General features: G+C 45.3%; 1 protein-coding gene across 1 annotated transcript in view; it reads right to left on the minus strand.

Moving 5' to 3' along the window:
- Positions 1 to 9,981, minus strand: part of LMTK2 (lemur tyrosine kinase 2) — a 105,013-nt gene extending 95,032 nt beyond the window's left edge. Inside the window, exon 1 of the mRNA XM_006859754.1 lies at positions 9,840 to 9,981. Coding sequence (XP_006859816.1) covers positions 9,840 to 9,930 — 91 coding nt within the window. The 5' untranslated portion in view covers positions 9,931 to 9,981. The remainder of the gene's footprint in view (positions 1 to 9,839) is intronic.
- Positions 9,982 to 13,492: the final 3,511 nt, after the last annotated feature.

Raw genomic sequence — 13,492 nt, forward strand, 5'->3', positions numbered from 1 at the left:
CTGGTAGTTTCAAACTGCTCACCTTGAGATTAACCACTACGCTACCAGAGCTCCTTAATAAAAGAGGAATGCCAGTAAATCTCTCCAGTCCCCTCAAAGAAATATCTGAAAATGGAACTTCAGGTGGTCCTCCCTTATCTTCCTAGTTCCTGCCCAGTCTATTAGCATAACTTCAGGTGGCCGGGCCCCTAAGCGCAGACCTGCCTCCGTCTCTGCAATCCCCCAGCAGGGTGGCGGTGTGTGGTGCTTCCTACGCAGGCTCAATGCTTAGGCAAGAATAAAACTTGCCTTGCTCTTCTATTTTTGTGGACAGGCTTTCTGGGTTGGAAGTAGCTTTTCTTTTGAGCACTTTTTACCCAAAGTAGAAAATAAATACGCATGAGTCTACAGTGATATAAATAAATGACTGACGAAAGAACTAATCAGGAGAAAGGACAGATTTTTGTTTTAAATGTAGGGAGGTATAGCCACTTGGAGTAGGCCCAGCCTGACTCCCCACCCGGAGATGTGAGTTTTACCTTGCCTTCACTCCAGAGAAGAAGGGATGGCAAGGGGAAGGACAGAAACGTCACAAGAAGAAACCTGACAACCACCACCTCAGACAGTCTTGCTGATGGCATGTACCTGGCAGTGATCAGTATGGTCCTTTATCTCGGTGGTCTTTCTGCCCAAAAACACATAACCGCAGTCTAGTCACGAGTACATGAGACATATTCCAAATGAGGGACACCTGATAAAAAGTATGACCAGTCCTCCTCCTGACAGACAAGGTCATCCAAACCGAGAACCAGCCTGGAGGAGCTGTAGATGACAGGATGAATGACTGTAACAGGACAAAGAAAGCATTTGGGGGCAAATGAGACAACTGAATACAGCCTGGTCTTCAGTTATGCAGCTATGGATTAGCTGTGCTTTCTGAGTTGTGACAAATGAACCACGCTAATGTGAGACATGAACAAAATGAGGAAAAGTCTGAGGGAAATCCAAGGGGCCTTCAAAAAGTTGGTGGAAAAATTAAATTAAAAGATAATGTTATTTTCCCACCAACTTTTTGAAGCCCCTTTGTACAGGAAATAGTTCTACAATAAAAAGCTTTTGAAACCATAAATGGTCTCTCTCCTTCCAGGCTGGGTGAACAGTTCACAGAGGAGCGAAAGGCTGCCCGCTCACATCCTCTCCTAGTGGTGAAAACGCTGGAGCGCTGGCTTGGAGATGCTTATGTTCCCTGTGGTCCCCACTTAGACTCTGACTGGATGCCTATAGTCTGTGTGATAGCAGAGACACCAGAAATTCCAACCATGTGAGACTCAATACTTACAAAGGACCCTTACAAGTGAGGTGAAACAGAGAAACAACAACAGAAGGTGGTGTTTGCTGAGTGGAACAGTACAATGAATCCAAATCTTCTTCTGGTCATACTGAGCCTACCTCGGAGATGTTGTGGGTTTAGTTCCAGACCCCAGCAAGAAAGTGAATACTGCCACCAAGGGAGTCGCAGGGCATGTAAAGTGATGTTTACACTATTCTTTAGTTTGGGGAGTGCGCAGTAGCATGATGAAAAAGCTGGACATTTTGTGAGCATGATCGAAATGAGACAGACACACGAAATGAGCACATGCAGTTGGAAAAATGGTGCCGACAGACCCATGCTTCCCACGCTGGGACTGGATGCAGGGAGTATACAGTCAGACCTGGAACATCTTTCTTACTTGACGGCAATTTAAACCTTTTAAAACATATTACACAACAGAGTGGTTGTTGTTGTTGTTGTTGTTGTTATGTGCCGTGGAGTCAGTTCCGACTCATAGCGACCCTACACAGGGTTTCCGAGGCTATAAATCTTTACGGGAGTAGACCGCCTCATCTTTCTCCCGTGGAACCGCTGGTAGTTTCGAACTGCTGACCTTGTGACTCGCAGCCCGATTCGTAACAGAGTTGCCACAAACATTCCATTTGTAAAAATGCAGCATCTATACCCCACTATGATACAGTAGAGCGCAATGAAACAAGATCTCCTGTATAAACCATAAAAATGCGTCAGTGTTCCTACAGAGCCTATATTTTACAAACTCACACAAATAGAAATTTTAAAGGATGAAATAAAAAGAAAAATCTAAGTTCAAATGTTTCCATCCAGCACCCAGGGAACATCTTTGCTCCACAAGTACTAATTATTCTAGGGGTCCACAAGGCCAGAATCTCTAAAGGTAGGGCCTGCAGGAAGGGGAGGCCTACAGAGGGAGTTCTATAAAAAAAACCAACACAGAACTTAGAGAGAAGCAAGGAAGAGACAGGCAATTCCTAACAGAGGGAGTATATGGAGATCAGGAAAAGAGGTACTCGGTACATAATATTTTACAAACTGGACCAATAAACATCATCTTGATAAACAGAGAAAAATTGAAGTTGTCAAGGATTTCATTTTGTTTGGATTCACAGTCAGTATTCATGGAAGCTGCAATCAAGTAATCAAATGACATTGCATTAGGCAAATCTGTTGCAAAAGGTCTGTTTAATGAGTTGAAGAGCACTTTGGGGACTAAGGTGTGCCTGACCCTAGCAGATATTTTCAATCACCTCATATGCATGAGAAAGCTGGACAAGGAAACAGAAAGAAAGGCAAAAAAGTGATGCATTTGAATGATGGTGTTGGTGAAGAATACTGAATATACCAAGGACTGCCAAAAAAATGAACAAATCTGTAGAAATACAGCCAAAATGCTTCTCAGGAGTCAGATGGTGAGACTTAGTCTCACCTACTTTGGAGATGTTATCAGGAGGGACCAGTTACTGGAGAAGGACATCATGCTTGGTAAAGTGGAGGGTTAGTTTTGCAAAAGAGATATATCCACACCTTAGATGCAACAATGGGCTCAAGTGCAGATTGTGAGGATGAGGCAGGTCCAGGCAGTGTTTCATTTGGTTGTATGTGGGGACACTGAGTCAGAACTGACTAGAGGGCACCTAACAACAACAATTTTATAAACTACTAACTCTTGAGAGCTATGAAAGGGTGAAGACAGTGTCAGCAGGGACAACAGAGAGCTAGCCTCCCTTGAAGGAGTCCTAGTGGCACAACATGTAAGTACACAACTGCAAACATAAAGGCTGGCAGTTCAAACCCATTCAATGGCTCCTTGGAATAAAGACCTGGCAATCTGCTTCCATAAAGATTATGGCTAGGAAAACCCTATGGGGCAGTTCTACTCTGACATGTTTAACATGAGTTAAAACCACCAACACCAGCCTCCGCTAACCAATACTTCCCACACTGGGGCCAGATGCAGGGAACCTGGGGGCACAGTAGTCCTGGAACATCTTCTTGACTTGATGGCAATTTAAACCTTTTCAAATACATTACATAGTAGACTGGCAGAAGGCAAAATCTGACAAATTGTCAAAAATAAAATGTAGGAGTCAGCCCACCTTTAAAGCCCAAGGTTGGCAAAGCCATTCTGATGTCATTAAAATCCCCCAAAACCAAACCAGCTACCATCCAGTCAACTTCGACTCACGGTGACCCCACACATGTGTGGGAGCAGAACTGTGCTCCCTAGGGTTGGCAGTGGCTGGTTTTTCGACAATAGATAACCAGGCCTTTCTTCTGAGATGCCTCTGGGTGGATTCAAACCACAAACCTTTCAGTTAGCAGCTGAGCACTACCAGAACTCAGGCCAACTTTTGCATAAGTGGGATTGGAGAAAAAGGGAAACCCTGGCCTAGCCCCAGCAGTGTGTGGCTCCAGGCACCTGAGACCGATGGCCTCCACCCTTATCCTCCCTCCTGGCTCTTCCCACCTGAATCACAATAAGAGTAAATGAGATTGGGGATCTTTGCTCCATGCTAATAATCTTCGCAAAAAGCTTTTTATATATTAAAAAAACAGCATTGAGGTTAATCTCCTTGTAGGCCTGTTCTTTGTGGCAAGTTAACTATATAATGCCACGGTAACGTTCCAAATGAGTCACTTGCTGCAATTTAAAAATGCATCACTTTAATATTTTGCTCTGACATGCTGATTTGACCACCTTACCCTAACTTATTCTTACGTAGGTATCAATGGAGATTCGGGGGAAAGTCGAGAAGGGAACCTAGAAGCAACCGTGGATGTAGCAGATGGGTCAGGAACGTCTGTCAGGGTTTCTTCCCTCTTGTCTGAGTGATGCATAACAGTGGGAAGATCACAAAAGTGTGACTCTCAGAGAGACACAGAGATAAAAGAACAGTGTCACATGCCAGGGCTGACTCGACTACTTACTGCCTTTGAGGAAGAGGCTTCCCAGGATAAAAATTTTGTTTAAGGAGCCCTGAGAACACAGCAGTTAAGTGCTCAGTTGCCAACTAAAAGCTTAGTGGCCAGAACCCACACAGCAATTCTGCAAGAGAATGATCCAGTGATGTACTTAACTTGTGATTAAAAACCCAAACCCACTAACATTGTGTCAATTCCAATTCATAGAGACCCTATAGGACAGAGCAGAACTACCTCATCAGGTTTCCGAGCCTGTTAACTTTATGGAAACAGTCAGTTGATTGGTCCTGCCTCAATGACACCTGGGCTGGCTGCTCCTGAACCCGACCCAACCTGAACCCGGCTCCTGGTCCACACCTACCTGGGCATCCCTTATTACACTGCTGTAGTTTTAAGTTCCTGTGACCTGATCCCAACCAAGGATTAGAACTGGTTCATTCTGGTTTCACCCCCAATTGAGAAAATTTTCTTTTCAATCCCAAATATACAGAATCAGAATCTCTATTTGAATAAGATACCCAAGTGATTCTTATACATGCATTGGGAAGCGAGGAGAGCGGGAAGGGATTTTAAAAGTTCAAGGAAAAAAGATGGAATTAAACAATCATGGATTTTTTTTCCCCACAAACTTTTTGAAGTCTCTCTCTCTCATATATATATATATATATATGAAGTCCTTGTGTGGTTCTGTAGAATCAGCACTGGACTGCGAACCATAAGGTCGGCTGCAGTTCAAACCCAGCTGCTGCTCTTGGAAACCTTATACAGTGTCCCAATGAGTCCAACCCTACTTGACAGCACTAACAACAATGTAAGAATCACCTGGAGATCTCCTTCAAATGTAGATTCTGATTCATTCATATATCTGGGGTGGGAAATGCAATGATCAACAGGGGGGAGAACCAGCATGAACCAGTTTCAACTCACAGCACACCTACATGAAGGCGTAGAATCGCCCCAGAAGGTATTCTTAGTTGTAATCTTTAAGGAAGCAGATCGCCAGGTCTTTCTCTTACAGAGTGTAAGTAGCTGGCTGGGTTTGAACTGCCAACCTTTTGGTTAGCAATGGAGTGTGCTTAATCATGGTAGGGCCAGGACTCCTTTTACTTATATTACAATGTCTTTTTATCATTATTTTGATAAACCACATGGTTATCTTGCTGACACAGTCCACAGGGGACGTAGAGGGCCGAGGACTCTCTAAATTTCAAGAGAACTGCATGAAGAGTCAGCACACTGATACCAGCAAAATTGTAAGGACTTGGTAACTTCCATGCTGATCAGCCACAAAAGTGGTGGACAAACCTCCAGCTACTGTAGAAATGAACACACTTAGTGAACCAAAACAATAGCACTAACTGAAAACAACTGCAGCCATCATAACTTCACTCAAACCTCAAGCCCAGTAGCCACGAATCCTCAAATAATTTGTCTGGAGAGCCTGTTGCCAGTAATTTTTACTTCTCATTAGCTGTTCAAACAAACGCAGTAGTTCACACTTTAAGAAAGTACTTCTTTTACTTTAGAAATACACTCCTTTTAGATGGAGTTTTGTTCCAACTAAAAGGAGAGCCCCAGCCCCACAAGCTGGCGCTTCATCAGCAACTGAGTCCCACTGGCTTCATACACTTTGGTTAGGTCCTTCGTCTGTAACTGCTACAAGCTGCCTCAGTGCTCTGTGACCTAAAATGCCACAGAACAACAGAAGGGAGTTTCCTTGTCTAAAAGGAGATGGGGATAAGACTCTTATGGTTCAATAGTGAGTAATTGTTATTGCAACTGATTGTGATTGTTGCAACTGTAAAGGTTGATAGCACAGTCCAAGAATGGAGGACCCTGAGACCATCAAGGGAGAAGAGCGGGAGCAGAGTGTGGGACCTTAAACAGAGAAACAGTGACGCCAGAGATGGAGGCAGAGATGATTACATGGAGAAATGGAGTGGCTGGGGACTCTAGACTCACGGAGGGAGAGGGGCTATGTGCTAGTGGCTAAGGGCCAGACTTGCAGGGTATACCCTTTGGGTGTTTGAACGATTATATATTCCTGAGTGTTTTGGTGTCCATCCAAAAAAACACGAGGGAATAAAAGCAAATACTGTTGAATGATGATGCATGTAATCATTGTAATGAAACAAAATACGATGGGATGAGTGTAAAGTTGATGTTATCCCACGTAAACTATCACTCAATTCACAATAAAAACTTTTTTTAAGAAGGAAAAAAAATAAAAAATAACAAAAACAGTCATTGCAGAAATCCAGATTCTCAGGAAAAGAGGCTCCCAGCCTGGGCACCCCAGAAACTGCATGCCTGATGGGCAACTGTATTCACAAGTTCACATAACTCTTTTTGTTTTGTTTTTTCACATAACTTTTTGATGACTGAATGCATAAATACCTTTTTCAAACTCTCAACCCAGAAGCGTTTTTGCATAATGAAGATAACTTACATAATTCAACTTCAAGGTCATATTTGAATGTTAGTTAACTGCTGTCTCTTCTCCCCACATAAAGGGGCTGGCAAATGGTAGAAGTTTGGTTTGTTTTTCCAAATTATGGATAATATCACTAGGCTTTCTCCAAGGCACCATTAAAACCAGTCTGAACTTGACATAAATAGAATAAGAGGAAAGAGGCAAAAAGACAAAGATAAGCAATGGGTTTCCTTACTTGAAAATGGCTTGTTGTTGTTGTTGTTAAGTGCCTTTGAGTCGGTTCCGACCCATAGCGACCCTATACAGGGTTTCCAAGGCTGTAAATCTTTACGGGAGCAGAAAGCCTCATCTTTCTCCCGTGGAACAGCTGGTAGTTTCGAACTGCTGTCCTTAAGGTTCGCAGCCTAATTCGTAACCACTACGCTACCAGAGCTACTCTTATTTAAAAGTGGAGTACAGCCCTCTAGATAATCAAACGAGAGCTCACCTATCAAGATTTTTTATTCTTCATGATCAAGAATCCCTCTCCAGTTACCAGAATTAATCATTGCTTATGGATGGAAAGGAGTCCTGATGTGGCGCTGTGGGTTAATGCGCTGGACTGCAAAATCGGTTGGAACCACAAGTTCGGTGGTCCAAGCTCACCAACTGCTCCTTGGAAACCCTATAAAGGGTCGCTACGTATCGGAACCGACTTGCCAGCACTTAACAAAAATGGATGGAAAGGCAAATCCCCAAATCTATGTTGACCGTGTCCCTTCTCCCCTGGCTACCTATCACTGCAGCATCCCTGGATGGTGCCAATCATGAATGTGTTCAACTGCTAACCAAAAGGCCGAAGGCTCATATCCACCCAGAGGTACTCTGGAAGAAAGGCCTTCAGCTGCTGAAACATTATGGATCACAATTCTGCCCCTGGCACACATGGGACTACTATGAGCAGGAATCAACTTGACAGTAACTGGTACCGGCATCTGTCACTCACATGTTGTATGTTCACCCATATCCCTCCAAGCATCAGAATGGGTAGCAACATCGCTATGAATTACCAACTATTTCTCTGTGCTTTATCTATGCCAAGACGCAATATTTCTATCTATGGCTTACTTTTTCTGATTCCTTTACAGCACTCCAGCAGAACTTAGTTTGTTATAACATGTCTTCATAAGATAGCAAAAGAATGGCATAAATAACACGTAAGCCAATCATTAAGTGCTGTGGAGTCAGTTCCAATTCACAGCAACCCTGCATAAGGTTTCCAAAGAGCAGCTGGTGGGTTTGAACCACCGACCGTATGATTAGAAGTCCAGTGTTTATTCTACAATTCCACAGATTCCCACCACAGAAATCTATTTTCCAGAACAGATACAAGTTCAATTTCACTCAGTCATCTGGCAACTTCTTGAGTCCTCTTCACTTAAATACCCTTTATGTACTATTCTAGAGTCCTGGTGTGATGTTATAGGATAAGCACTGCAAGGTCAGCAGTTCAAACTCACCAGCCACTCCTCGGAAATCCTATATAGGACCACTATGGGCCAGAACCGACTCAACGGCACATGTACTACTATTCTACTTTAGTGCTATCTTCAATTCCTGTATCTTTCCATACCATCATCCTTCATACTGTCCCAGATGCTTTCTGTGACTCTTAGCCTGGGTTGCCTTCTAACCACATTCACTGGTCTTATCTATCAGATCTGAAAACAATTCACTTCACAAATATTTGATCTAAGGCAGTGGCAGCAGTTGAGAGTTACAGTACATGGTACAATGATAACATTTACCACTCAACCAAAGGGCACTCAATGACATACCTAGACTAGTTTGGGGCAACAGTAGTTATTCGAGCTTTCATTGTATCTGTCATTTGTTTAAAAACACATCTTTACTGAAAATAATATATTCTGTAGCCAATTCAAATCATTCTAAAACAACTCTTGACCTTAAGCGTATTCATAAACAGTTACAAGACTTGAAGTGACAAAGAGAAAAACCACACAACTAGGGAAATGTAAAGATCTAAGTTTTAGTTGGAGTCTTGGTATGGCACTGTAGGATAAGTACTGGACCACAAGATCAGTTTGAATGGCAAGGTCAGAGGTTCAAACTCACCAGCCACTCATCAGAAACCCTACACAGGGTCATTATGAGTCAGAACCGACAAAACGGCATTTAAGAAGTTTTAGTTGTGGCTCTAGCTACAATTTAGCTGTGTCACCTTGGGTAGTACATCTGGCTCACAGGGCCTCAAAGTATCTCCAACTGATAAAGGAAGACAATAGACGACTCCTTAAGGTCTCTTCCAACTAAAAAATTATGAGTCTATAAAGTTTCTGTCTATTCTAATTTCAAAAAGAAGCAGCAGATGATGGTGGTCAACGATTCTAATTTTTGGCAAATCGGCTTAATCACCCCTTTCCAGGGTTCAAGTTTTATTGAGGAAAATGAACCCCACATAAAATTGAGGTGGAGAAAAATGTGGGGGAGGGGAGATCACACATGGACACAGTAGCTAAAATAGATACTTAAATCATCCTTAGGCCAGTATGTCAACAGTTATTCAAAGGCTGCCACTCAAATCACTGGCTTCTTAAAATAGAAATATTTATAGTCGACTCATTTCCTCCTTCTCCCCAGAGATTCATTTCGAATGAAAAGCAGAGCGTCTAAAATCAATTTACAACTTCGGAACAAGTTGCGGGGAACGGAGAGAAACTCCACGGTTCTCCCAGTCTTTTGCATCTAAGTACAATTACTTAGAAGAAATGGTTCTTTTATTGATTAGATGTGGGAAACGCACTGGAGGCAGGTGGCATCTGGATAGGGAGGGCGATGGAAGCTGAGCACCTTCAGGCAACAGGTCCAGCGCCGGTACCGCAGCCTCCTCCACCAGAGGCGGTCGTGCCACCCCGCTTGCCGCCCTCCCTGGCCCCGATCGCACCGCAACGCCTAGCGTCGCCCCCGCTTCGGCCCTCCAGAGGCAGTCCGCCCCCGATCCCACGCCCTTGCGGCAGAAACGTTCCTCAGCGTTCGCTTCCCCGGCCTCCCGTGCCCGCTAGGCCCTCGGATTCTCGGCGCCCAGGCCATCCCGCTCTCCACCGCCCGGGTCACCGCGGCCCGCAGCTCTGGCCCCGCAGCAGGCCCGCTCACCTGCACCTGTTTGCGGAAGTGGCGCGGCCCCAGCTCTGCCGGCGACCAGGGACAGTAGCAGCAATAGCGGCAATGCCGGCGACCCCGGCATCTCGCTCGCTGCGTGGCCCCGGGGCTGGCTCTCGGATCTTCCGTCTGTCCGTCCGTCAGTCGGCCCGACAGTAAGTCAATCGGTCCTGCCTCAACGGCACCCGCGCCTGCTGCTCCTGAGCTCGCGCTGTTTCGACCCAACCTTAGCCCGGCTTCTGGTCTGCACCCGCCGCTCCGGCCGCAGAAACACCATCCTTCCCGCCCGCCCGTCCGCCTGCCCCGCCGCCGCCGCCTCAATAGCAGCAACGGCAGCAGACCTGCGGAGCCGCGGGCCCCGGCAGCCGCGTCCCCGCCGCCATGATGGGCTGCGTCATGTGACGTAGGACGGAGGCGGGACAACGTGAGAGACTGCGCCGCCAGCCAATCGTCAGTTCCACAGAGGCGCGGGAAAACCCGCCCATTTCCCTGGCAGAGGGAGGGATGGTCCCCGGGGCGCCCCCTGCAGACGGAGAAATGCGTGGGCAGCAGGTAATACCGACAATTCTTTTCAATATAAAAATGCAGAAAAGTACCGAGAAGACAATAGAAATCACTCATCTATCTGAATTTTTGCCAGGTATTTTATAACATGCAAAACAGTGACTGTTTTGTCCTTTGCCTTTTTTGTCAGGGGTTTTTCTGCTTATGTTGACCTGCATGTCCTCTCACCTTTGGGCTTTTTATTTAAATTCCACAAGAACAAAATGCCTCTCGCCTAGTCACCCTTTGATTCAGCTCCCTGGCTGTCAAGACTGCCCTTCCAGTCCTCTTTTGTCCACCTGCCAGACTGCCTTTCCTTTCATTTCTTAAGACTCACCTGAGCACATGAACTCATCAAGGAAGGCCCCTCCCCGGCCCCCAGGAGAAATGACTGGTGTCTCATTTGTGCCCATCCCAGGCCCTGTAGAGACTGCAATCCCAGCTATCCTATTTCCTTGTTCTGTAATAGTAACCTCCCGGAGGGCAGGAACTGTGTCTGATTCAGCTGGGGGTCGGTGGGGATTGGCATAGGGCCTGGCCCTGAATTGTGATTGTGCTGTGGAACGGATTCCAACTCGGAGCTACCCTAGAGAACAGATTAGAAGTGCCCCCAGAAGGTTCCCTAGCCTGTAACCTTTGTAAGAGCAGATTGCTAGGTCTTTCTACCGTGGAGCTGCTGGGTGGGTTTGAACCACCAACCTTTTGGTTAGCAGACAAGCACTTAAAACTTTTTTCCTTTCTAAAGTAACAGAGACTGGGCCTGAGCCTAGTGGCCAAGGAGGTGCAGTTCCCAGATGCTGTCTCCCTACCAAAAGACAGAACCCCCACCAAGAGGTGACTATGGGCTGCAGTCTGAACTAGAGGAAATGATGAGAAGCTGTTGTTTTTTTTCCACTTCACAGAACAGGGGTTAAAGTATGCATTCCTTAGAAGTGTCTAATGGAGACCTTTACCCCCCAACCTCACCACTCCCACCTTTGCCCAGTTGTACTTCTCTTCATGAGTTCCTGGAGGTACCTTAGGGGTCAAAGACCTGGGGGTTGGGGCAGTGCCAGGTTTTTCAGGAGAAACCCTTGTGGTCTAGTTTGTGTGCGTGAGAGGAACTGATTTGAATTTTACAGATGGTGCTTAACCACCTGGAAACGTGGCCTTCCCCTCACTCTCCAATTCTCTGAATGTCTCTCCTTCCTGCCAGCTTTTCATGTCCTAACCCAGCACTGGATCCACCGACAAGACCCAAGGAACGTTTGAAGGATATGGCAAAGTAGAGGGCATGTGGCAGGACTGTGAAAAGCTGAGTTAACGCGTCCGTGGCTTTCTGTTGGAAGCTAGCTGGGGACAGGAAGAAAGGCATATGTTTAGAAAAGAGATACAATCACCCTGTTGTGCTCCTCCTTCTATGAAAAAGCTCTGAACTTTGAGTTTGAGGAAGCCAGCGAATACTTCTGCTATGTACCGGGAAGAGACTGTTTACTTGCAGTATTGCTGGCCCAACAAACGCCCTATCTCATTATCCTTCTAGTTGTTCGTCTTAATTAAGGTAACCCGACAATCCCAAAGCAGGTTTTGTTATTATCCGAGCAAGACCATGAGTTGGAAAGCTTTTTTTTTTTTGTAACCTCAAAGAACAGGGTCTAAGGTAATCATTCCTCAGAGGTATCCTAATGGAAACCTCTACTTCACCACTGCACTTCATCGCTCACAGTGTTGTGCAGCAGCTGCCCAGTTCCTTCTCTTCAAAAGTTCCAGTTACAGGATTTATAAAAAACAAAAACCCTCTTTGCTTTGTTTCCTTTCACCCAAGAGTAAGAAAATAGCCCCCGGCACAGTTTGGTATTAGATCCCGAAAATGAGAAGCAATTTCCTTCAATGTTCTTTCAGCCCTTCTCACGTGTGTTCAGTCTTGTCCAACGTATCCTTCCTGGACCACCCTTTCTGGCAGGGTCTTCCTGCCAGTAAGCTCTGGGCGAGGGCTGGATGCTCAGACATCTGGAGGCATCCAGAGTCCTGTGTGAGCAGGCACTGGTGGAAGTCTGGCACCCAGCAGGCACGTGAAAGTTTGATGAATTGCATCAAATGGGTGCATCCACAAAGGACCTGCCAAGAGGTATACTGCAGCTAGATCAAATCATCTCATATAAAAGTCACTTGTTAAACTTTGAGAAATTTTGCATGCCAGCTGTTCAATAGAGCCATTGTTAAAAATAAAATGTGATTGTGGTTGTTAGATGCGAATAAGTTGGTTTCAACTCATAGCGACTGCCCGGTCCTGCATCATTCTCTCCTTTGAACCCATTGTTTCAGCGATTGTATCAATTCATCTCATTGAGGGTCTTTCTCTTTTTCACTTATCCTGTCCTTTACCAAGCATGACTTCCTTCTCCAGGGACTGGTCCCTCCTTATAACATGTCCGAAGTATGAGAGAGAAAGTCTGGCCATCCTCCCTTCTAAGGAGCATTCTGGCAGTACTTCTTCCAAGACATGTTAAAATAAATAAAACTAAAATCAATAGAATGGTGGCGTAAGGATCACTGAAAATTTACTCCTTAAAAAGTGACAAGAAAAACTGGCAAAAAAAATAGTCAAAATTAACCAACTACTTAAGAATTCTGGCCTCTCCACTGGACCACTGCCATGCCTATAAGGAAAATTAAAGGATGCTCTGTATCATTAGACATTGTTGTTATTGTTATGTTGTTGTTGTTGTTGGGTGCCATCGAGTCGGTACCAACCCATAGTGACCTTATGCACAGCAGAACGAAACACTGCCCAGTCCTGGACCAACCTCACCACTGTTGCCATGCTTGAGTCCATCGATGCTGCCACTTGGCCAATCCATCTCATTGGGGGGTCTTCCTCTTTTTCTCTGACCCCCCACCTTAACAAATATGTTATCCTTCTCCAGTGACTGATCCCTCCTGACAGTATGTCTGAAGTATGAGAGACAAAGTTTGGCCATCTTGGCCTCCAAGGAGCACTTTGGCTGCACTTCTTCCAAAATGAATCTATTGGTTCTTTTGGCAGCCCATGGCACTTTCAATATTCTCCTCCAACACCATAACTCAAAAGCATCAATTCTTCAACGGTCTTCCTAATTCACTGT

The sequence above is a fragment of the Chrysochloris asiatica genome, unplaced genomic scaffold, assembly GCF_000296735.1.
Source record: "Chrysochloris asiatica unplaced genomic scaffold, ChrAsi1.0 scaffold00034, whole genome shotgun sequence".
Taxonomy (NCBI): Eukaryota; Metazoa; Chordata; class Mammalia; order Afrosoricida; family Chrysochloridae; genus Chrysochloris; species Chrysochloris asiatica.